A 25,595-nucleotide genomic window follows, 5' to 3' on the forward strand; every position below is an offset into this window, starting at 1 on the left:
AACATCCTGGTAAACCTCCTCTGCACCCGTTCCAGTGCCTCCACATCCTTCCTATAGTATGGCGACCAAAACTGCACACAATATTCCAGATGCGGCCGCACCAGAGTCTTATACAACTGCATCATGACCTCAGGACTCCGGAACTCAATTCCTCTACCAATAAAAGCCATTACGCCATATGCCTTCCTCACCGCACTATTTACCTGGGTGGCAACTTTCAGAGATCTGTGTACATGGACACCAAGATCCCTCTGCTCATCCACACTACCAAGTATCCGACCATTAGCCCAGTACCCCATCTTTTTGTTATTCTTCCCAAAGTGAATCACCTCACACTTAGCTACATTGAATTCCATTTGCCACCTTTCTGCCCAGCTCTGCAGCTTCTCTATATCCTGCTGTAACCTGCCACATCCTTCCTCACTGTCAACAACTCCTCTGACTTTCATATCATCCGCAAACTTGCTCACCCAACCTTTTAACCCCTCTTCCAGGTCATTTATAAAAATGACAAACAGCAATGGTCCCAAAACAGATCCTTGCGGAACACCGCTAGTGACGGCACTCCATGAAGAAACTTTGCCATCAACTACTACCCTCTGTCTTCTTCCATCCAGCCAATTCCTAATCCAAACCTCCAACTCACCCTCAATGCCATATCTCCGTATTTTCTGTAGTAGCCTACCATGGGGAACCTTATCAAACGCCTTACTAAAATCCATATATACCACATCTACCGCTTTCCCCTCATCAACCTCCTTCGTCACCTTTTCAAAGAATTCAATAAGGTTTGTGAGGCACGACCTGCCCTTCACAAAACCATGCTGACTATCCTTGATCACATTATGCCTATCCAGATGTGCATAAATCCTATCCCTTACAATTCTCTCTAAGACTTTGCCCACAACAGAAGTGAGACTCACCGGCCTATAGTTACTAGGGTTATCCCTACTCCCCTTTTTGAACAAGGGAACCACATTTGCTATCCTCCAGTCTTCTGGCACTACTCCTGTAGACAAAGAGGACATAAAAATCAAGGCCAATGGCTCTGCAATCTCCTCCCTTGCTTCCTAGAGAATCCTAGGATAAATGCCATCAGGCCCAGGGGACTTATCTATTTTCACCTTTTCCAGGATTTCCAACACCTCTTCTCTACATACCTCAAAGCCATCCATTCTACTTATTTGTGACTCAGTATTCACATCGACGACAATGCCCTGTTCCTGAGTAAATACTGAAGAAAAGTATTCATTCAGTGTCTCCCCAATCTCTTCCGCCTCCACACGCAACTTCCCACTACTATCCTTGACTGGACCTATTCTTACCCTAGTCATTCTTTTATTCCTAACATACCTATAGAAAGCCTTAGGGTTTTCCCTAATCCTACCGACTAAGGACCTTTCATGTCCTCTCCTTGCTGCTCTTAGCTCTCTCTTCAGGTCCTTCCTGGCTACCCTATAACTCTCAATCGCCCCAATTGAACCTTCACGTCTCATCTTGAGATAGGCTGCCCTCTTCCATTTAACAAGGGATTCCAATTCCTTATTAAACCACGGCTCCCTCGCACGACCCTTTCCTCCCTGCCTGACAGGTACATAATTATCAAGGACACTCAATAGTTGCTCCTTGAACAAGCTCCACATATCATTTACACTCTTGCCTTGGAGTCTACTTTTCCAAGCCACACATCCTAAGTCATGCCTCACCGCATCATAATTTCCCTGACCCCAGCTATAACTCTTGCCCTGTAGTACACACTTATCCCTCTCCATCACGAGAGTAAAAATCACCGAATTATGGTCACTATCCCCAAAGTGCTCACCTACCTCTAATTCTAACACCTGACCTGGTTCGTTACCCAGAACCAAATCCAGTATGGCCTCACCTCTTGTTGGCCTGTCTACATATTGTGTCAGGAAACTCTCCTGCACACATTGAACAAACACTGACCCATCTAACAAACTTGAGCTATAGCTTTCCCAATCAATATCAGGAAAGTTAAAGTCCCCCATAACAACCACCCTATTACTGTCACTCATCTCCTGAATCACCTACCCTATCCTTTCTTCAATGATTCTAGGACTATTAGGAGGCCTGTAAAAGACTCCTAACAGGGTGACCTCACCTTTCCTATTCCTAACCTCAGCCCAAACTACCTCAGATGGCAAGTCCTCATCCATCGTCCTTTCCACCACTGTAATACTATCTTTGACAAGCAATGCCACACCTCCCCCTCTTTTACCCCCACCTCTGACCCTACTAAAACATTTAAATCCTGGAACCTGCAACAGCCAATCCTGTCCCTGTTCTAGCCATGTCTCCGTAATAGCCACAACATCGAAGTCCCAGGTACCAACCCACGCTGCAAGTTCACCTACCTTATTTCGTATACTTCTTGCATTGAAGTATACACACATCAAGCCACTTTCCTGTTTACAGGCACCCTCCTTTGAAATTGATGCCATGTTCCTAACCTCCCTACACTCCAGGCCCTGCACCCTGAAGCTACAATCTGGGTTCCCATGCCCCTGCAGAGTTAGTTTAAACCCCCCCCAAAAGCACTAGCAAACCTCCCCCCAAGGATACTGGTGCCCCTCAGGTTCAGGTGTAGACCATACTGTTTATAGAGGTCCCACCGTCCCCAGAAAGAACCCCAGTTATCCAAAAACCGGAATCCCTCCCTCCTGCACCATCCCTGTAGCCACGCATTTAAGTGTTCTCTTTCCCTATTCCTCGAATCTCTATCACGTGGCACGGGTAACAAACCAGAGACAACAACTCTGTTCGTTCTAACTCTGAGCTTCCAACCTAGCTCCCTGAAAGCCTGTCTAACATCCTCGGCACTCCTCCTACCTATGTCGTTGGTGCCAATATGGACCACGACTTCGGGCTGCTCCCCCTCCCCCTCCAGGACCCGGAAAACACGATCAGAGACATCACGTACCCTTGCACCTGGGAGGCAACATACCAAACGTGAGTCTCTCTCGTTCCCACAAAACCGCCTATCTGTGCCCCGAACTATCGAGTCCCCAATTACTACTGCTCTGCTCTTCTTCACCCTTCCCTTCTGAGTAACGGGGACAGGCTCCGTGCCAGAGACCTGAGCCCCGTTACTTACCCCTGGTAAGTCATCCCCCCCACAAGTATCCAAAACGGTATACTTGTTCTTGAGGGGAACGGCCGCAGGGGGTCCCTGCACTGGCTGCTTCCTCCCAGTCCCCCTCACTGTCACCCATCTATCTGCCATCTTTGGAGTTACTACTTCCCTATAACTCTGATCTATGACCCCCTCTGCCTCCCGAATGATCCGAAGTTCAACCAACTCCAGCTCCAGTTCCCTAACACGGTCTTGGAGGAGCTGGAGATGGGTGCACTTCCTGCAAGTGTAATCGGCAGGGACGTCGATGGCATCCCTCACCTCATACAGTCTGAACAGAGTTTACTAGATCATCTTGGTGTGCTGTGACTTACACAATTGCAGCAGTTAATGAGGTGATATCCTGGATGCAGAAGAATTGGGAAAGTGGACCAATCATCCAAGGATGACAAGAATATTGGGTTAGGGAAGCCAATGTCGACAATGACAGAGCTCAGCTGCAACTGGCACTACATTGTCTCCTGCTTCAAACAGATGAGAATGGGGTGCAGCACACAATTGTTGACAATAAAGTAACCTTTGGTCATGATGCTGAAACCTAGTTTTCAATATGAGGATGAAGTTCAGCCTCTGTTGGCTTTGTTTGTGTTCCCTTTTGTTTTCAGTAAATAAAGGCTCACATTTGACTCCGAAAACGTGACATCTGACTTAGCCAAAAAAAGTAAGATTCACCCCATTGTGTCCTTTTCTGGTTACCAAACTTGTAGAATGATATAAAGGCATTGGAAAGAGTACATAAAAGATTCATGAGAATTGTACCAGTAATTAAGAATTTCAGTTATGCAAGCAGATTGGAGAATCTGGAGGCAGATTTGTTGAGGCCAGATTTGTTAGGTGTATTAAAACTTCTGAGAGATCGAGACAGAATAGATAACAAAAAAATCCCACTGATATAAGGATCAAGAATAAGACATTTAAGGAAACTGGTAAAAGAAGCAGTGGAAAAATGAGAAGAAACTTTCATACAGTGAATGGTAAAGATCTGGAATGAACTTCCTGCATAAATGGTGGAAACAAATTCAACTGAGCAATTCAAGAAAAGGGATTGGAATTATTATCTGAAAATGAAGAATGTACAGCACTACAAGAAGAAGGTGGGGAAGTGGAATTAGGTTGCATTGCTCAGTCAGACAGTCAGAATAGATGTGACAAGCCAACTTCTGTAATCATTCTGTGATTCTGTTGGGCTGACAATTAAATCTTTTACATTGCTCACTTTTGAACCTAATATGGCCCATTCTCTTGTTGATTCGGACAAACTACTTCGAAAATCTATCCTGGACACAGAACAAATTCCAACATGAATTGCAGATGCTGGAAATCTAAAATAGAAACATAAATTGCTGGTGAAACTCAACAGGTCTGTCAGCATCTGTGGAGAGAGAAACAAAGTTAATATTTCAAGTCCAGTGTCCCTTGTCCAGAAAAAGTGACAAAATGACCCTTCCACATAAACATACCAGAAAAATCTGAGGACAGGGAGCGGGTTAGAATTCAGCAAAACAGGACAAAAAGTTAATCAAAATAGAATGTAAGAGTAAACTTGTGAGAAACTAAAAACGCACTGTGAAAGATTCTATAGATATGTGAAGAGAAAAAGATTAGTGAAGACAAACCAAGGATCTAATGAGGATGAAATTGAAAAAAAATCAGTATTAGTAAAAAGAGATGCTCGAGAAATTAAATGTGTAAAGGCGGCCCTAACCTCGAGGCCTGATAGTCTGCATCCAAGAATATAAAAGCTGGTCACCTTTAGAAATTCTGGAGAATTTGGAGCAGTCCCGTCTGATTAATGGGAGGGGGAGGGAATTTAACCCCACTATTTAAAAAAAGGAAGAAGACAAAAAGAAAGACAGAACATTAAAGACCCATTAGCCTAACATCAGTAGTGGGAGAAAAAGGCAGTTTTAAAAGATGTTATAACAGTTGGACAGTGTTAATGGGATCTGATTCTGGATTAGTGGTGCTGGAAGAGCACAGCAGTTCAGGCAGCATCCGAGGAGCAGTAAAATTGATGTTTTGGGCAAAAGCCCTTCATCAGGAATACAGGCAGAGAGCCTGAAGGGTGGAGAGATAAGTGAGAGGAGGGTGGGGATAGGGAGAAAGTAGCATAGCGTACAATAGGTGAGTGGGGGAGGGGATGAAGGGGGGGAGGGTGGAGTGGATAGGTGGAAAAGAAGATAGGCAGGTAGGACAAGTCATGGGGACAGTGCTGAGCTGGAAGTTTGGAACTGGGGTGAGCTGGGGCAAGGGAAAATGAGGAAACTGTTGAAGTCCACATTGATGCCCTGGGGTTGAAGTGTTCCGAGGCGGAAGATGAGGTGTTCTTCCTCCAGGCGTCTGGTGGTGAGGGAGTGGCGGTGAAGGAGGCCCAGGACCTCCATGTCCTCGGCAGAGTGGGAGGGGGAGTTGAAATGTTGGGCCATGGGGCGATTTGGTTGATTGGTGCTGGTGTCTCGGAGATGTTCCCTAAAGCGCTCTGCTAGGAGGTGCCCAGTCTCCCCAATGTAGAGGAGACCGCATCGGGAGCAACGGATACAATAAATGACATTAGTGGATGTGCAGGTAAAACTTTGATGGATGTGGAAGGCTCCTTTAGGGCCTTGGATAGAGGTAAGGGAGGAGGTGTGGGCACAGGTTTTACAGTTCCTGCGGTGGCAGGGGAAAGTGCCAGGATGGGAGGGTGGGTCGTAGGGGGGCGTGGACCTGACCAGGTAGTCACGGAGGGAACGGTCTTTGCGGAAGGCGGAAAGGAGTGGGGAGGGAAATATATCCCTGGTGATGGGGTCTTTTTGGAGGTGGCGGAAATGTCGGCGGATGATTTGGTTTATGCGAAGGTTTGTAGGGTGGAAGGTGAGCACCAGGGGCATTCTGTCCTTGTTACGGTTGGAGGGGTGGGGTCTGAGGGCAAAGGTGCGGGATGTGGACAAGATGCGTTGGAGGGCATCTTCAACCACGTGGGAAGGGAAATTGTGGTCTCTAAAGAAGGAGGCCATCTGGTATGTTCTGTGGTAGAACTGGTCCTCCTGGGAGCAGATACGGCGGAGGCGGAGGAATTGGGAAAACGGGATGGCATTTTTGCAGGAGGTAGGATGGGGAGAGGTGTAATCCAGGTAGCTGTGGGAGTCGGTAGGTTTGTAAAAAATGTCGGTGACAAGTTGGTCGTCATTAATGGAGATAAAGAGGTCCAGGAAGGGGAGGGAGGTGTCAGAAATGGTCCAGGTAAATTTAAGGTCAGGGTGGAATGTGTTAGTGAAGTTGATGAATTGCTCAACCTCCTCGCGGGAGCATGAGGTGGTGCCAATGCAGTTATCAATGTAGTGGAGGAAGAGGTGGGGAGTGGTGCCGGTGTAATTACGGAAGATCGACTGTTCTACGTAGCCAACAAAGAGATAGGCATAGCTGGGGCTCATACGGGTGCCCATGGCGACCCCTTTGGTCTGGAGGAAGTGGGAGGATTCGAAGGAGAAATTGTTAAGGGTGACGAACCGTTCGGCCAAACAAATGAGAGTGTCGGTGGAAGGGTACTGTTGGGTATGTCGGGAGAAGAAAAAATGGAGGGCTTGGAGGCCCTGGTCATGGTGGATGGAGGTATAGAGGGATTGGATATCCATGGTGAAGATGAGGCGTTGGGGGCCAGTGAAACGGAAGTCTTGGAGGAGGTGGAGGGCATGGGTGGGGAGTTCCTAGACTAGGAGGGATAAGACAGTGTCGAGGTAGGTAGAAATGTGTTCAGTGGGGCAGGAGCATGCTGAGACAATGGGTCGGCCAGGGTGGTCAGGCTTGTGGATCTTGAGAAGGAGGTAGAACCGGGCAGTGCGGGGTTCCCAGACTATGAGGTTGGAAGCTGTGGGTGGGAGATCTCCTGAGGTGATGAGGTTCTGTATGGTCTGGGAGGTGATGGGCTTGGTGATGGGGGTGTGGGGTTATGGTCGAGGGGGCGGTAGGATGAGGTGTCCTTGAATTGGCGTTTGGCTTCACGGTGTAGAGGTCAGTGCGCCAGGCTACCACTGCGCCCCCTTTATCTGCTAGCTTGATGGTGAGGTCGGGATTGGGGCAGAGGGATTGGAGGGCTGCGCGTTGTGAGGGTGAAAGGTTAGAGTGGGGGAGGGGGGTAGACAGGTTGAGACGGTTTATGTCCCGGCGGCAGTTGGAGATGAAGAGGTCGAGGGTGGGTAATAGGCCAGCACGGGGTGTCCAGGTGGATGCAGTGTATTAGAGGTGGGCGAAGGGGTTCTCAGAAGGTAGGCCGGAGTCCTGATTGTGAAAGTAAGCTCGGAGGCGGAGGCAGCAGAAGAAGTGTTCGACGTCACGGCGTGTATTAAATTCATTGATGCGTGGATGGAGGGGGATGAAGGTGAGTCCTTTGCTGAGGACTGATCATTCGTCCTCAGTGAGGGGGATGTCCGGAGGGATGGTGAAAACTCGGCAGGCTGGGAGCTGGGACCCGGTGTGGGTGTGGAGCTGGGCGTGGGGGCGGAGCCTGTAACTGGAATGGGTGTGGTGGTGGGGGGAATGGGGGTGGAGTCATGAGCAGGTGTGGTGTTCCCCTCAGGGTTCTGGGGGGCGGGGATGGTGACAGGTAGGATCTGTGCGGGGCATGTCAGCAGAATGCAGGTGACTGGCGTTAATGGGATCTGACATGGGTTTAGGAAAAGGAAATCATGCTGAACTAGAGTTTGTTCAAGAGTCAGCTGTTAGGATGACAAGAGATATTGAGGCTTTGGCCAGATAAAAGAAGGAGGCATGGCTCAAGTACAGGCAGCTAGGATCAAGGGAATCCCCTGGATGGGATACAGGAGTTTACTAAAGAAGGAAATCAGGAGGGTGAAAAGGGGGAATGTGATAATCTTGGCTGAGAAGATGAGGATGAATCCAAAACGTTTTTTAAGTTTATTAAAACAAAAAGAATAACTAGAGAGAGAGAGAGTAGGATCCCTCAAGGACCAAAGTGGACATGTCTGTGTGAAACCACAGAAGATGGATGAGATCCTCAGTGAATATTTCTCCTTTGTATTTACTGTGGAGAAAGACATGAAGACATGAAAACTTGAAGAAGTTAGAGATGATATCCTGGGGACAGTCCATATTACAGTAGAGGAGGTGTTGGATGTATTATAATATATGAAGATGGATAAATCTCCTGGTTCTGACCATATATATATATATATCCAGGAACACTGCAAGAGGCTAGATAAGAAATTGTAGGGGCCCTGGCTGGTTTTTTTTGCATCATTGTTAAACATGGGTGAGGTCCTGGAAGACGGGCGGGTAGCGAACGTTGTGCCTTTCTTCAAGAAGGGCTGCAAAGAAAAACCTGGAAACTATAAGCCAGTAAACCGAACATATGTGGTAGGTACGTGACTTGAGAAGATTCTGAGCGGTAAGATATATATACCTTTGGAAAGACAGAGTTTAATTAGGAATAGTCAGTATGGATTTCTGCATGGGAGATCATGCCTCACAAACTTGTTAGTTTTTTGATAAGGTGACCAGGAAGGTTAACAGGACAGGCCAGTAGAAGTAGTTTATATGGATTTCAGTCAGGCCTTTGATAAGGTTCCACATAGTAAGCTGCTCTGGAAGGTGAAATCACATGGAGTCCATGGGGAGCTGGCAAATTGGACATACAATTGGCTTGGTGATAGGAAGCAGAGGGTAATAGTGGAAGGATGCTTGTCAGACTGGAAGCCTCTGACTTAGCAGAGTGCCTCAGAGGTCAGTGCTGAGCCCATTACTATTTGTTATTTATATCAATTATTAGGATGAGAATGTACAAGGCATGTTTAGTATGTTTGCAGATGACACCAAAATACATAGTATTGTGGGCAGTAAGGACGGTTATCAGAAATTTCAGCAGGACCTTGATCAGCTGGGGAAGTGAGCTGTAAAATGGCAAATGGAGTTTAGATTAGATTAGATTAGATTACTTAGATTAGATTAGATTAGATTACTTACAGTGTGGAAACAGGCCCTTCGGCCCCACAAGTCCACACCGACCCGCCGAAGCGCAACCCACCCATACCCCTACATTTACCCCTTTAACCTAACACTACGGGCAATTTAGCATGGCCAATTCACCTGACCCGCACATCTTTGGACTGTGGGAGGAAACCGGAGCACCCGGAGGAAACCCACGCAGACACGGAGAGAATGTGCAAACTCCACACAGTCAGTCGCCTGAGTCGGGAATTGAACCCGGGTCTACAGGCGCTGTGAGGCAGCAGTGCTAACCACTGGGCCACCGTGCCGCCCACAAATATAGATAAGTGTGAGGTCTTGCATTTTGGAAAGTCAAATCAAGGTTGGCCAGGAAACACTGTGATGTGTTGAAATGGCAGGCAACTGGAAGCTCGGTCACTTCTGTGGACAAAATGTAGGTGCTCTACAAAGCTGTCACCCGGCATGCGCTTCGTCTCCTCAGTGTCAAGGAGACCACATTGTGGGCAACAAATACAATAGACTAGATTGAGTGAAGTCACTGTTTCACCTGAAGCCTGGAGCTTTGGAAAGTGACGGAGGAGGAAGTAAATGAGCAGAGAAATACAGATACACAAATAAATCTGGATGTCCCTGTATACCAGTCAATGTAATAGGCAGGTGCACCAAACAAAAATACAAAGGCAAATGGCATGTTGCCCTTCATTGCAAGAAGATTTAGATGTAGGAATATCTTACTGCAGTTATGCAGAACATTGGTAAGACAGTTCTGGCTTCCCTATCTAACAGAGGATATACTTGGCAAAGAGGGAGTGTAGAAAAGGTTCACTATGCTGAAACCACAGCAGGACTGTCCTATGAGGAGAGTTGGTTCGACTGGACCTGGAGTTTAGAAGAACGCGATCTGATTGAAATGTATAAAATTCCAGGAGAAAGTCAGCACTGCAGACGGTGGAGATTAGAGTCAAGAGTGTGGTGCTGGAAAAGCATAACAGGTCAGGCAGCATCTGAGGAGCAGGAGAATTGATGTTTTGGACATAAGCCCTTCATCAGGAATGACAGAATGGCTAGGTAGTTTAGCTGTACGGAGGATATGTCCACTAGTTAGGGAATCCAGAATCAGTTTCAGGATGTGCAGTAAGCCATTTAGGACTGAGAAAAGGAAACATTTCTTCACTCTCCACAGGTGGTCAATCTGTAGAACTTGCTACGATAGGAGGCTTTCAGGGCTAGGTCAGTGAGTATATTCAATCAAGCAACTAATAAATTTTGAGATATTAAAGGCATCAAGGGTTGTGGAGAGAAAGCAAGAATATGGCATTGATCAGTCATAACCACATTGAATGGCAGAGCAGGCTGTGTATGACCGACTGACCTACTCCTGCTCCTAGTTTCAATGCTTCGGTTTTAAGTCAGGCATGTAATGGAATAATACTACTTGGCTGGATGATTGCAACTCAACAATGCTCAAGAAGTAAGACACCATCCAGAACAATCAGCCCACTTGACTGCCTCAGTAGCAAAAATTCACTCACTCCATCACCAATGCTTAAAAAGAGTAGTGCACACCACCTATAAAATGAACTGCAGATACCCACTATGGCTCCTTAGACAGCACCTTCTGAATCCATAACCATTATCATCTAGAAATACAAGGGTAGCAGATACTTGGGAAACATTGTCTTCTGCAAGTTTCTCTTGAAGCCCCTCACCATCTTGAATTGGAAATGTATCACCATTCCTTTAGTGTTGCTGGATACTTGGCCCCTAACAGTATTATGGAAGTACCTACATCGAAAAGACTGCAGTAATTTAAGAAGACAGACCACTATCATCTTCTGAAGGGTAACTAGGGACAGGCAGTAAATGCCAACAACATCCTCATCTAAGAAATAAAAAATCTTCTTGGTCTCCTGGAATTGTGCTTGTTCACCTGCTGGGCTGTTGGGAGGTTGGGTGGGAGGGGTCAAATTTTTCCAAACTTTTTCTCAGTATTTTTTAATTTGTCCTGTTTCTTGCAGGCTATTACTTGGCTGTAATGAAGATAGCAGCATGCTCAAATTATATGACACAGACTTGATGAATGAGTTAATATTTTCCTGTTTATTCTCATATTGGGTTACAAAGAAACTGTTAGGGTCTGACTTGCCTCTGGAGTAAACTACAATGAGATTTGAGCTGGAGAGATTTGATCAGACCTTCAATCTGGATTTACAGTGTCTAAATTAGTAGTGGAAATTTGCCCTAAGTTATTAAACTATCAATCCTAAATTGTGTTGCCATACCTTACAAGAGCTGGTTAAAGCTGTATCCGACTGACTTCTTCTGTCTTTCTTTAGTTCACCGGCTTCTGACCCATAATTTGCTGTAAGTAATTTGCTCTTCATCACATCTTCTTGGGACTTGGAGATTTCTAGAGAGACTCAAACATTAAAAATTAATATCGAAAGCATTCTCTTCTTTCAACTGAAACTACTAATCTCTTAAATACACACTATATTAAATACATTCACAGGATCCTAGGCCAGCATTTATTAATCAAAGGGCAGTTGAAAAGCTAGGTGCAACTGCCATTTGAGCTTTACTTGTCAACTGGCTGTAGTATTTTCAACATCCAGGCCTCTGTTTACCATTTAATTACATAAACGAACAGGAGTGGGGATAAGAATGTTCCTGCAGGGAGGCTGTGACAACAGTTCACACCATAGGAGGTCAGAAATAAAATAGGGAGTTGTTACACAATCAGTGTTAGTCAGGGGCAGGAAAAACATGCTTATAACAGGAAAAGTCCAATGATTGCTCGTACTCGAGAGAATTCCTATACCTTTATAATCTGTCAAAGAGTCCTTCCAGTTATGAAAAATTTGCTTATCTTTACCTTTCCTGCAGAATGTTTTTAGATTACATTACAGTGTGGAAACAGGCCCTTCGGCCCAACAAGTCCACACCAACCCACCGAAGCAAAACCCACCCATACCCCTACATTTACCCCTATACCTAACTGATAATTTTTGTGCTGTGTGAACTTCCCCCAATTTAATTTAAAGGGGTGGCACAGTACCAGTGATGTCTTTGTGTTGCTACATTCAAATGCTACTTGGCCCCGCTTTCCTTTGTGAAGCGATCTTCTACACTCCAAAATCTGGATTGAAACAGACATAAGTGCATAGGAAAAGTGTGGCAAATCCTCGATTGGTGTTCAAGACACTGGCGAACCTTGTTTGTGCTGGGAGACCTGGTTAAATTCATGCCTGGAAATCCCAAGTTATTTTGGAGTTGGAGACACTGAGTTTGGTTCAGAATTTTTTAGAATGTTCTAGTGGATTGCATGGTGGCAAATTCCTTTAAGATTACAATCTTAAAATGTGACAGGCCACAGATCTTTCTGGTTATTATTATTTGTGTGACCATTAGAACATTTTTGTTAAAAATCAATTTTCTTAAAAATTGTTTTTTCAACTGAGCCTGGATTTTTACTGTTGCAGTAGGTAGCTTGAGATGTCCTTGGATGGCAAGATCTTCTCTCCAGTGGTAGTTGCAGATACAGTGAGCCAGCTATTCCCAAAAATAGATCAGAGATGGCCGTAAGGGTGCCTGAGTACTAAGGTGAGCTGGCTAAATGGTATAATCTTCTGAGACTTTTTCCCAATTGCTCGGTTGCATTTCAGGCCCATCATAACCCCCTAATTCTTTTATACTTTTATGTTCTGGTATGACTAGATTCCAACTTATACTGCCCCCAAACAACTCGCAATAGCCCACTGTAGCCTTCAGTTCAACTCATGACGCTTTCATATCCATTCACCCAGTATACACTATGTTTGGTGAACCCCACAATAAAAATGGCATGTGTGAAACTGCTATGTTAAAAACCATCTAATCATAATTGTTTGGTAAAATGTGACATTTCTGCAACCTACAAAAGTGTCAATCAAACAGACGAATCAAGTTTCAATAATGTAAGCTTTAAGCACTTCACAACTCAACTTTGTGAAATAAACATTGAGACATTGACAAAAGAGATCACAAACTATTTATTATAATCAAATAAAGGTGTTAGTCAAGCCAAGTCAGCAGGTTTCTCTCCAGCTATGTAAACAACCTCATATTCATATAATCCTTTTACAAGTCCGGGCTCTGAGTCTACACCAGGAATAGGGGCAGAAATGCTAGAATTGGGTCTTACTGAGCACAAACAGCTGAGCCTAGATCTGGAATGCAGCATTACAGATTCTGGATCAGTGGTGCTGGAAGAGCACAGCAATTCAGGCAGCATCCGAGGACAGGCAAAATCGACGTTTCGGGCAAAAGCCCTTCATCAGGAATAAAGGCAGAGAGCCTGAAGCGTGGAGAGATAAGCTAGAGGAGGGTAGGGGTGGGGAGAGAGTAGCATAGAGTACAATAGGTCAGTGGGGAAGGAGATGAAGGTGATAGGTCAGGGAGGAGAGGGTGGAATGGAGAGGTGGAAAAGGAGCTGGGCAGGTTGGACAAGTCCGGACAGGTCAGGGGATCGAGGTGCGGGAGGTTAGAAGCTACGATGAAGTGGGGGAAGGGGAAATGAGGAAACTGTTGAAATCCACATTGATGCCCTTGGGTTGAAGTGTTCCGAGGCGGAAGATGAGGCGTTCTTCCTCCAGGCGTCTGGTGGTGAGGGAGCGGCGGTGGAGGAGGCCCAGCACCTCCATATCCTCGGCAGAGTGGGAGGGGGAGTTGAAATGTTGAGCCACAGGGCGATTTGGTTGATTGGTGCGGGTGTCTCGGAGATGTTCCCTAAAGCGCTCTGCTAGGAGGCGCCCAGTCTCCCCAATGTAGAGGAGACCGCATCGGGAGCAACGGATACAATAGATGATATTAGTGGATGTGCAGGTAAAACTTTGATGGATGTGGAAAGCTCCTTTGGGGCCTTAGATAGAGGTGAGGGAGGAGATGTGGGCGCAGGTTTTACAGTTCCTGCAGTGGCAGGGGAAAGTGCCAGGATGGGAGGGTGGGTCGTAGGGGGGCGTGGACCTGACCAGGTAGTCACGGAGGGAACGGTCTTTGCGGAAGGTGGAGAGGGGTGGGGAGGGAAATATATCCCTGGTGGTGGGGTCTGTTTGGAGGTGGCGGAAATGTCAGCGGATGATTTGGTTTATGCGAAGGTTGGTAGGGTGGAAGGTGAGCACCAGGGGCGTTCTGTCCTTGTTGTGGTTGGAGGGGTTGGGTCTGAGGGCGGAGGTGCGGGATGTGGATGAGATGCGTTGGAGGGCATCTTTAACCACGTGGGAAGGGAAATTGCGGTCTCTAAAGAAGGAGGCCATCTGGTGTGTTCTATGGTGGAACCGCTCCTCCTGGGAGCAGATACGGCGGAGGCGGAGGAATTGGGAATACGGGATGGCATTTTTGCAAGAGGTAGGGTGGGAAGAGGTGTAATCCAGGTAGCTGTGGGAGTCGGTGGGTTTGTAGAAGATGTCAGTGTCAAGTCGGTCGTCACTGATGGAGATGGAGAGGTCCAGGAAGGGGAGGGAGGTGTCAGAGATGGTCCAGGTAAATTTAAGGTCAGGGTGGAATGTGTTGGTGAAGTTGATGAATTGCTCAACCTCCTCGCGGGAGCACGAGGTGGCGCCAATGCAGTCATCAATGTAGCGGAGGAAGAGGTGGGGAGTGGTGCCGGGGTAATTACGGAAGATCAACTGCTCTACGTAGCCAACAAAGAGACAGGCATAGCTGGGGCCCATACGTGTGCCCATGGCTACCCCTTTGGTCTGGAGGAAGTGGGAGGATTCAAAGGAGAAATTGTTAAGGGTGAGGACCAGTTCGGCCAAACGAATGAGAGTGTACTGTTGGGTACTGTTGGGAACGTCTGGAGAGGAAAAAACGGAGGGCTTGCGGTCTCCTCTACATTGGGGAGACTGGGCGCCTCCTAGCAGAGCGCTTTAGGGAACATCTCCAAGACACCCGCACCAATCAACCAAATCGCCCAGTGGCTCAACATTTCAACTCCCCCTCCCACTCTGCCGAGGATATGGAGGTGCTGGGCCTCCTCCACCGCCACTCCCTCACCACCAGACGCCTGGAGGAAGAACGCCTCATCTTCCGCCTCGGAACACTTCAACCCAAGGGCATCAATGTGGATTTCAACAGTTTCCTCATTTCCCCTTCCCCCACTTCATCCTAGCTTTTAACCTCCCGCACCTCGATCCCCTGACCTGTCCAGACTTGTCCGACCTGCCCAGCTCCTTTTCCACCTATCCATTCCACCCTCTCCTCCCTGCCTATCACCTTCATCTCCTTCCCCACTGACCTATTGTACTCTATGCTACTCTCTCCCCACCCCCACCCTCCTCTAGCTTATCTCTCCACGCTTCAGGCTCTCTGCCTTTATTCCTGATGAAGGGCTTTTGCCCGAAACGTCGATTTTGCCTGTCCTCGGATGCTGCCTGAATTGCTGTGCTCTTCCAGCACCACTGATCCAGAATCTGGTTTCAAGCATCTGCAGTCATTGTTTTTACCAATGCAGCATTACAGCACACCCACAAATATACACCAAATTGTTTGATCAGTTTTCTAACTGCAGTGTTAGACAAAGAATCAAAACATACTTGCTCTAAAAAAATGTGCCAGTTTTGCAATTTGATGGTCTCAATGCATATCATGAAATGACATTTCACCTTCCCAGGATTCTCTACATATTTCAAAATTTTCCCTCCAGTCAACAGCCTGAACATTAAGCCAGGAATAGTGTAAGGACCATATAATTTCAAGGGTCTCTGAACCCATCAAGATGCTGGAATGGATCTAGTATCAAATTTATGTAAAATGAATGATCTCCAAGATAGCAGCGATGAGAAGCAAGTGAGGAGAATTCTGGGAGAAGTCAACTTGCTCATGGAGATGGGGATCATGAAGGACCTGGTGTCAAAGAATAGTCAAAAAGAATCATAGAGATAATGTTTCATGTCCATATGACTCAGAATATGATATCAGATTCAAAATGTTAACTCTGGTTCTCACTCTATTGATGCTGCCAGAGGTGCTGGGTTTCTCAAACACCGTTTGTTTTTGTTTCAGATTTCAAATATCAACAGTATTTTGCTTTTACTAAAGAATTATTGTTTCATTGAGTGACCAATAATTCTAGTCAATGAGCTCAAAAAAATTGCTGAAAGGAGCGAAACATTTAACCACTTCTAAGAAAGGAGTGTGAATAAACTAGAGATGTAACTTAATTTGCTTACGTTTGATGTGGCCAGTGAGCGACCAAAACAAGTTCTCCATTGATCTGGTGAATCCTTTTGAGTGCTTATCTTCCTAAGAGTCATCAAATCAGCTTTGATTAGTTGTGCAGTGCTGACAAAGTTCATTCAATTTAGCTCTTAACAGAACAATAACACCTTGGTTATGCGGTTCAATCACACGTCTTAGACAGGCCGATGCACCAACAAGTAAGATAATGAATGTCACCACCAAACACAGTATCATCCAACTGGAGTTACACAGACAGTGCATCCACCGAAATAGGCTTTGATAGATCATGACAGAGATTCAATGGATTGTTGCAATGGACAAGTATTAAATTGCCAAAACAAAAGTACAGGAAAGCCTTCCTTATTCATTCCGTAAACAACAAGTATTAGCAAATAAGCAAGATGAACTATTTTCTCTAGCAATTTAAAGTTGCAGCTGGGGTGCTTACGGTTGTGCTTAGAAAAGAATTGGTTGAAGCACTATGCTAAGTTGCTGGAGAAGTTTTAATGCTTTTGCTGATTACAGAAAAGCTGACTTTGCATTTGTGCAGTGATGGTTGTTGCAATGCTACTTCCTCATGCAATATGGTAAAAACAATGACTGCCGATGCTGGAAACCAGAGTTTAGATTAGAGTGGTGCTGGAAAAGCACATCAGTTCAGGCAGCATCCTGAACTGTTGAAGGGCTTTTGCCCGATTCCTGATGAAGGGCTTTTGCCCGAAACGTCGATTTTGCTGCTCCTCGGATGCTGCCTGAACTGCTGTGCTTTCCCAGCACCACTCTAATGTAACCTCATGCAATATGCTCAAGCAGAGGAGAAGAAAGCAGAAAGGGGTAACTCTGAGGGATGAGTAAAACAGTTCCATGGACAATGCAATGTGAAGACACCTCACACCAATTAGAAGTGATGTCAGAACTACAAGGGCTACCATTGTATTAAGGTTAGAGTTTGGTGGTTTGAGGGCACATCAAAAGTTTAAATACTCACTAGCCTGGAAAATATCATGATGTGTTCACCCTTTGTTCACTGTCTTGACACCTTCAAGACATACAACGGATGGCTGCTCAGAAATAAGAGATAATGCATCTACATGGTTTTTGACCCCCATCTGCAATCTCACCACGCAGGTCAGAGGATCCTCAATGAGATCCACTATATGGCATTAAACACTTTAAAAAACTTGTAAATTTTGTTGCTGAAATCACATGGGGTGGAGGGAGGAATCTGTATAGCAAGCATCCATGTTCAAAGTAATATGCTATTTCATCCACAACAACTCATTTTAGATTACTTACAGTGTGGAAACATGTCCTTCGGCTCAACAAGTCCACACCGACCCGCCGAAGCGCAACCCACCCAGACCCATTCCCCTACATTTAGTCCTTCACCTAACACTACAGGCAACTTAGCATGGCCAATTCGCCTAACCTGCACATTTTCTTTGGACTGTGGGAAGAAACCGGAGCACCCGAAGGAAACCCACACAGACACGGGGAGAATGTGCAAACTCCACACAGTCAGTCACCTGAGGCAGGAATTGAACCTGGGTCTCTGCCGCTGTGAAGCAGCAGTGCTAACCACTGTGCCACCATGCTGCCCAGGGTCTAACCACTAATTATGGAAACCATGCTGTGAGAAGGAAGGTAAGAGGAGAACGATGATGAAGAGGTGCAGCAGGAAAGGAAGAGACCACATACACCAGCTGCAATTGGATGGATTGAGACAAACTGCATTGTGAACTCAATTTCAGTTGAGAGGAATTCCCCTCCAAAACATGAATATTCTATCTTGTTATAATACATCCATTTCATAACCCCATGACAAAGTTCCCTTAGCCTACCTCAATCAATAAAGGTCAAAAGCAAGTGCCTTCACTACAGGTGGACAGGCAGATGGTACTGCGGAAATGGGGAGGCTGCAGAAGGATCTAGACAGTTTGGAAGAGTGGTCCAGGAAATGGCTGATGGAATTCAATGTGAGCAAATGCGAGGTCTTGCACTTTGGAAAAAAGAATACAAGCATGGACTACTTTCTAAATGGTGAGAAAATTCGTAAAGCCGAAGTACAGAGGGATCTGGGAGTGCTAGTTGAGGATTCTCTAAAGGTAAACATGCAGGTTGAGTCCGTGATTAAGAAAGCGAATGCAATGTTGTCAATTATCTCAAGAGGGTTGGAATATAAAAGCACTGCTGTGCTACTGAGACTTTATAAAGCTCTAGTTAGGCCCCATTTGGAGTACTGTGTCCAGTTTTGGTCCCCACACCTTAGGAAGGACATACTGGCACTGGAGCGTGTCCAGCAGAGATTCACACGGATGATCCCCGGAATAGTAGGTCTAACATATGAGGAACGGCTGAGGATCCTGGGATTGTATTCATTGGAGTTTAGAAGATTAAGGGGAGATCTAATAGAAACTTACAAGGTAATACATGACTTGGAGAGGGTGGACGCTAGGAAATTGTTTCCGTTAGGCGAGGAGACTAGGACCCGCGGACACAGCCTTAGAATTAGAGGGGGTAAATTCAGAACAGAAATGCGGAGACATTTCTTTAGCCAGAGAGTGGTGGGCCTGTGGAATTCATTGCTGCAGAGTGCAGTGGAGGCTGGGATGCTAAATGTCTTCAAGGCAGAAATTGATAAATTCTTGATGTCACAAGGAATTAAGGGCTACGGGGAGAATGCGGGTAAGTGGAGTTGAAATGCCCATCAGCCATGATTGAATGGCGGAGTGGACTCGATGGGCCGAATGGCCTTACTTACGCTCCTATGTCTTATAGTCTTATGGTCTTATGGTCTATAGCTTTACTCAGCAACACTTTGTACAAAAGAAAAAGAAACTAATCCCCGTCCATTCCTTTACTGTTCATCTTATGAGGAGAAAGTGAGAACTGCGGATGCTGGAGATCAGAGTTGAGAGTGTGGTGCTGGATAAGCAGAGGGCTGATGAAGGGCTTACGCCCTAAACATCGATTTTCTTGCTCCTCGGATACTGCCTGACCTGCTGTGCTTTTCCAGCACCACACTCTCGACAGTGTTCAGCTTATGAGCCTGGCCAAGTACTCTTACAAATTCCTCCCAAGTATGCATAGCTGGTGTTTGTCTTTCCTTGACAAACCCCTATGCACCATCTGCCTGTGGACTGTCCTAATGCATGTTCTAGCCACCTCTAGGACAGCCCGTCCCTACACCTCCCTGGAACGATGGTGCTCAGGGCTCATGGCCTTACGGCCCTCAGCCTGCCCCTACAAACTTTGTTGCTCTTGGTCCGCCCTGACAAACTTTCCAGACACCTCTAGGACAGCCTGTCCTATTCCCTCCTTTGGGATGACAGTGCTTACGATGGCCTACCCACCTCCCGGCTCTTTGGGCTGCCTACTCACCTCCTGCCCACCCTCCAGCTCTGGGGGTGACAGCTTTCGGGATGACCTATGAACCTCCCAGCTCACATAAGTGTCTGGCAGACCCATTGACACAGAAGACATTGCAGGTGTTAAAACCAACAAGCAAAAAAGCAGAGTCAATTGCTAAAAACATAATCCACTCCAGTACACAGAGTCCATTACCAGAAACAGAGTCCCCAACCAAAGGCAGAGTCCTCTCCAGTATGCAGAGTCCTCTCCTGAACACAGCAAATGCTCACCTCACAGCTCACACAGGTGTTCAGGCTCTACAGAGACCTGGCCCACACACAAAGGCCCAGGCCCACTCACAGAGGAACAGTTCATCTGGAAAGGTGCGGTTGACTCACAGGGGCTCAGTCCAAACACCAAAAAGTTAAAACACATGCAAAAAAGAAAGTGTAGATGCTTAAAAAAACAGACTGCAAGGGCTAAGGCCTGCCACAAAATCAGCATAGTCCTTTTCTCAAAATACAACACAAAGAAAAGATTAACACACAGGCTGCAAACAGCCAATTCCCTTGTGAAAACTCATGTACATCTGTGACACAATGGCTGTGTAGATCATCCAGTTCAGGAATGAGGTCCCCCAAAAACAAAAACTGACAGCAGTCTGTACTGGCTATAGCCAGCCAGCTCAGAGTCAGTCCTCAACGGAGGAGATTCTAATCTCCCGGTCATATTTTCTTTTTTTTAGGGGAAGATAAAATAATCGTGTAAACACAACCTCCAAAAAATCAGTGGGCCCTAAGTGAAATGGAAGTATACTCAAAGATCAAGAGAAGAGCGACAAAGACAGATTACAAAATACAGAGTGAGGATGTGGTTATATGGAATCTAAATAAGTTCCGTTTAGTAGCTAGATAAAGTGGGAAAGTGATTGAATTTCACCCTCATTAATGGGATTCAAATAGATGTTATTTCATTAAGAGTTAATTAGTACTGGAGAGTGCTTATACTGGAACGAGTAAAGATTTATTTAAAAATGAAACTTCAGTTTAAAATTCACTTACACCATGTAAATAGCAGAGGTTATAAACTGCAGTTCCAAGTCAGAGGAACTGTTGTTTTACCTCTCAGGCTGAAGTGAGAGAAGGGGTGTTCTCAATTTGTCAGCTGTGTTAAAGTAACTTTATATTAGAGTTGATTTTAAAATCTTTACAATTATTGGTAGAAATTAATATCCTTCCTAATCTGCCATATTAAAGTTTGTAAAGAATTTGGAAAAGTTCTTAATGAAAAGCAACTATATAGGTTACTGGTAAATAATGAGATGCAGCTGGCTAATGTTTGGAAAAGAAAAAAAAGTCAGATGATTCGATTCAATTAGATTAGATTCCCTACAGTGTGGAAACAGGCCCTTCGGTCCAACAAACCCACACTCCGAAGAGCAACCCACCCAGACCCATTCTCCTACATTCACCCCTGACTAATGCACCTAACACCATGGGCAATTTAGCATGGCCAATTCACCTGGCCTGCACATCTTTGGATTGTGGGAGGAAACCGGAGCACCTGGAGGATACCCACGCAGACATGGGGAGAATGTGCAAACTCCACACAGACAGTTACCCGAGAGGGGAATTGAACCCGGATCTCTGGTGCTGTGAGGCAGCAGTGCTAACCACTAAGCCACTGTGCCGCCCTGTGAGCTACCATACTGCCCAGTTGAGCCATGATGCATTGTAAGATTCCAAACAGAGCTGATGGAGGTATATGGTAAACATCAAGAGACTAAAGACAGACCTAAGGCTGTCCTTAGAGTTGTCCATCATTGATCACATGTTTACTGGATTGGATGTATAGATTTGGGGGAGGGGGGGGTGAGGTGTGGATGACATCAATGTATGTACTTATTAATGCAAAAGTTATAAAAATCTTGTATTTCACTAGAGAACTCAAAGCAGTCATTGTCCCTGATCTGAGCTGTAATTAAGAGGGCAACTGGGGCCCATGTGAAAGCCAGATATGGAGTGGTCTCTGGCCTCTCCCACATATGTGGTAATAGACGTCTGAACAAAGATTGCTTATGCTAAGGAACACTCCTCTTTGATATTTCTCCCTCAGACTCAAGAATTCCCACAGATTTGTGAGAAGAAATTCCTCATCTTTGTCTTAAAAGGGTGACCCCTCATTTTAAGTTTATGCTCTCCGGTCCTAGACTCTCCCACAAGGTGAAAGGATCTTTCTACATCTACCCTGTCAAGCCCACTAAGAATGTTACTATGTTTCAATATGGTCACTTCTCATTCTTATAAACTCAACTACCACAAGTCTAACCTACTTCAGCAAGGCATTTGATACTTCAGCAAGGCATTTGATAAGGTTCCCCATGGTAGGCTCATTCAGAAGGTCAGGAGGAATGGGATTCAGGGGAACATAGCTGTCTGGATACAGAATTGGCTGGCCAATAGAAGACAGCGAGTGGTAGTAGAAGGAAAATATTCTGCCTGGAAGTCTGTGGTGAGTGGTGTTCCACAGGGCTCTGTCCTTGGGCCTCTATTGTTTGTAATTTTTATTAATGACTTGGATGAGGTGATTGAAGGATGGGTCAGCAAGTTTGCAGATGACACAAAGGTTGGAGGTGTCGTTGACAGTATAGAGGGCTGTTGTAGGCTGCAGTGGGACATTGACAGGATGCAGAGATGGGCTGAGAAGTGGCAGATGGAGTTCAACCTGGATAAATGCGAGGTGATGCATTTTTGAATTTGAAAGCTGAATACAGGATTAAGAATAGGATTCTTGGCATTGTGGAGGAACAGAGGGATCTTGGGGTGCAGGTACATAGATCCCTTAAAATGGCCCCCAAGTGGATGGGGTTGTTAAGAAAGCATATGGTGTTTTGGCTTTCATTAACAGGGGTATTGAGTTTAAGAGTCGTGAGATCTTGTTGCAGCTCTATAAAACTTTGGTTAGACCGCACTTGGAATACTGCGTCCAGTTCTGGTCGTCCTATTATAAGAAAGATGTGGATGCTTTGGAGAGGGTTCAGAGGAGGTTTACCAGGATGCTGCCTGGACTGGAGGGCTTATCTTATGAGGAGAGGTTGACTGAGCTCGGACTTTTTTCATTGGAGAAAAGGAGGAGAAGAGGGGACATAATTGAGGTATACAAAATAATGAGAGGCATAGACAGAGTCGATAGCCAGAGACTATTTCCCAGGGCAGAAATGACTAACACGAGGGGTCATAGTTTTAAGCTGGTTGGAGGAAAGTATAGAGGGGATGTCAGAGGCAGGTTCTTTACACAGAGAGTTGTGAGAGCATGGAATGCGTTGCCAGCAGCAGTTGTGGAGGCAGGGTCATTGGGGACATTTAAGACACTCCTGGACATGCATATGGTCACAGAAATTTAAGGGTGCATACATGAGGATCAGCGGTCGGCACAACATCGTGGGCTGAAGGGCCTGTTCTGTGCTGTACTGTTCTATGTTCTATGTTCTATGTACTCAATCTCTTTTCAGAAGAATCACTCCATACTCGGGATCACTGCTGGCTCAGTGGTTAGCACTTTGCCTCACAGCGCTAGGGACACAGGTTCAATTCTGGTCTCAGGTGACTGTTTGCATCGAGTTTGCACATTCTCCTTGTGTCTGTGTGAGTCTCCTCCTGGTACTCCAGTTTCCTCCCAAAGTCCACAGATGTGCAGGTTAGGTGAATTAGTCCTGCTAAAGTGTCCATAGTAGCCAATGCTGTGTAGGCTAGGTGCATTAGTCAGGGGAAATGTAGAGTAATAGGGTAGAGGAATGGGTCTGGGTGGATACATTTTGGAGGAGCAGTGTGGACTTGTTGGGCTAATTTGCCTGTTTCCACAAAGTTGGGATTCTATGAATCTATGATTGCCTGCATTGCCAGTATTACTTTCCTTAGTTAAGGTGTGCAAAACTGTTCACAGTATTCCAGTAGGCCTAACGTGAACTGTATAGTTACAGCATTCCATGAGTCTTCCCTATTACCTGCTGAAATTGTATGCTAGCTTTTTGAGACTTACACACGAAGACTTCCAAATCCTTCTGTCCAAGAGCTTTCTGCAATCTTTCTCCATTTAAATAATACTCAGGCTTTTTGTTCTTCTCACCAAAGCGCATAACCTCACTTTTCCTGCAATACGCCACGGCTCCCAAGACTTTGCCCAACTGCTTAAAATGTCTAGATACCTCTGTGGACTCTCTAACATGGGGTGGCACGGTGGTGGTTCAGTGGTTAGTACTGCTGCCTCACAGCGCCAGGGACCTGGGTTCTAGTCTAGCCTTGGACGACTATTTGTGTGAGTTTGCACATTCTGCCCATGTCTGTGTGAATTTCCTCTGGATGCTCCGGTTTCCTCCACAATCCAAAGATGTGCAGGTTAGGTGACTTGGCCATGCTAAATTGCCCATAGTGTTCAGGGATGTGTAGGTTAGATGCATTAGTCAGGGGTAAATGTAGAGGAATGGGTTTGGGTGGGATACTCTTTGGAAGGTCGGTGTGGACTTTTTTTTTTAGATTACATTACAGTGTGGAAACAGGCCCTTCGGCCCAACAAGTCCACACCGACCCGCCGAAGCGAAACCCACCCATACCCCTACATTTACCCCTTACTTAACACTACGGGCAATTTAGTATGGCCAATTCACCTGACCCTGCACATCTTTGTGATGTGGGAGGAAACCGGAGCACCCGGAGGAAACCCACGCAGACACGGGGAGAACGTGCAAACTCCACACAGTCAGTCGCCTGAGGCGGGAATTGAACCCGGGTCTCTGGCGCTGTGAGGCAGCAGTGCTAACCACTGTGCCACCATGCCGCCCAAAGGGCCTGTTTCCACACTGGGGATTCTATGATCTTCACCACTTGCATTCCCACTTATTTTTGAGTCATCTGCAAACATAGTGACAGTACATTCACTTTCCTCATCCAAGTCATGAATATATCTTGTAAATAATTGTGGCTCCAGCATTGATCCCTGCAGAATTCCACTAGTTAAGATAGCCATCCTGAAAATGCCCCCGTTATCTGAATTCTCTGACTGCTATTACTTAGCCAATGTTTTATTTAGAGTGGATAGAGTATGGTGCTGGAAAAAGCACAGCAGTTCAGGCAGCATCTGAGGAGCAGGAGAGTTGATATTTCAGGCAGGACCCTTAATCAAGACTGGGGAGGAGGTCGGGGGCTAAGAAATAAATGGGGGTTGGGGCTGAGGGTAAAGTAGATGGGATAGCAATAGGTGATAGTGATAAGTCAGTGGGAAGGGTCGAGTAGATAGGTGAGAAGGAAGATGGACAAGTAGGTTAGGTCAAGAGGGCAATGCTCAGTTGGAGGGTTGGATTTGGGATAGGGTGAAGGGTTGGGGAGAGCTGATACCTCCTTCTATCACCCCTTCGACCATGACCCCGCCCCTCATCAGAATGTGTTGCTGGAAAAGTGCAGCAGGTCAGGTAGCATCCAAGGAGTCTTTAATTTCCGATATGGTTAGGAAGAACTGTTTGTTTAGTGTATGGATTCTTCTGTGGATGAAGAACAGTAGAGGTCCTTTGCAGGTCTGTAAGAGTGTTGTCCTGAGCTGGGGTAGGTCAAATTGCAGGGAATGTAGGTAGCAGCGCATGGCTGCAAGCGTGGAGCGAAGGATCCGGAGGGAGGTCTGTTGCTGGAGGCTTTGGAGTTGTTGTAGGTACTGGTTGTTCTTGGATGCTGCCTGACCTGCTGCGCTTTTCCAGCAACACATTTTCAGCTCTGATCTCCAGCATCTGCAGTCCTCACTTTCTCCCCGCCTCTCATCACCAATCCATCATCTCCAAGACCATCCACAATCTCATCACCTCAGGTGATCTCCCATCCAGAGCCTCCAACCTCATAATTCCCCATCCCCCACTACCTGGTTCTATCTCTTACCCAAA

At 46.0% G+C, this 25,595-nt stretch overlaps 1 protein-coding gene across 5 annotated transcripts in view; it reads right to left on the minus strand.

The window, feature by feature from the left end:
* sytl3 (synaptotagmin-like 3) overlaps window positions 1-25,595 on the minus strand; it is a 168,577-nt gene that overhangs the window by 62,883 nt on the left and 80,099 nt on the right. For all 5 annotated transcript variants that reach the window (XR_015758473.1, XM_043696176.2, XM_087991473.1 and 2 more), the window contains 2 exons: window positions 16,312-16,384; window positions 11,383-11,510 (listed from right to left, as the gene is read on the minus strand). Coding sequence is in view for 4 of the 5 variants with exons in the window: in XM_043696176.2 (XP_043552111.1) it covers window positions 11,383-11,510; window positions 16,312-16,384 (201 nt within the window). In the remaining variant the exon portion in view is untranslated. The remainder of the gene's footprint in view (window positions 1-11,382; window positions 11,511-16,311; window positions 16,385-25,595) is intronic.

Source organism: Chiloscyllium plagiosum, unplaced genomic scaffold (genome assembly GCF_037043375.1).
Source record: "Chiloscyllium plagiosum isolate Xiang-an unplaced genomic scaffold, Cpla_swu_hap1 HiC_scaffold_10, whole genome shotgun sequence".
Taxonomy (NCBI): Eukaryota; Metazoa; Chordata; class Chondrichthyes; order Orectolobiformes; family Hemiscylliidae; genus Chiloscyllium; species Chiloscyllium plagiosum.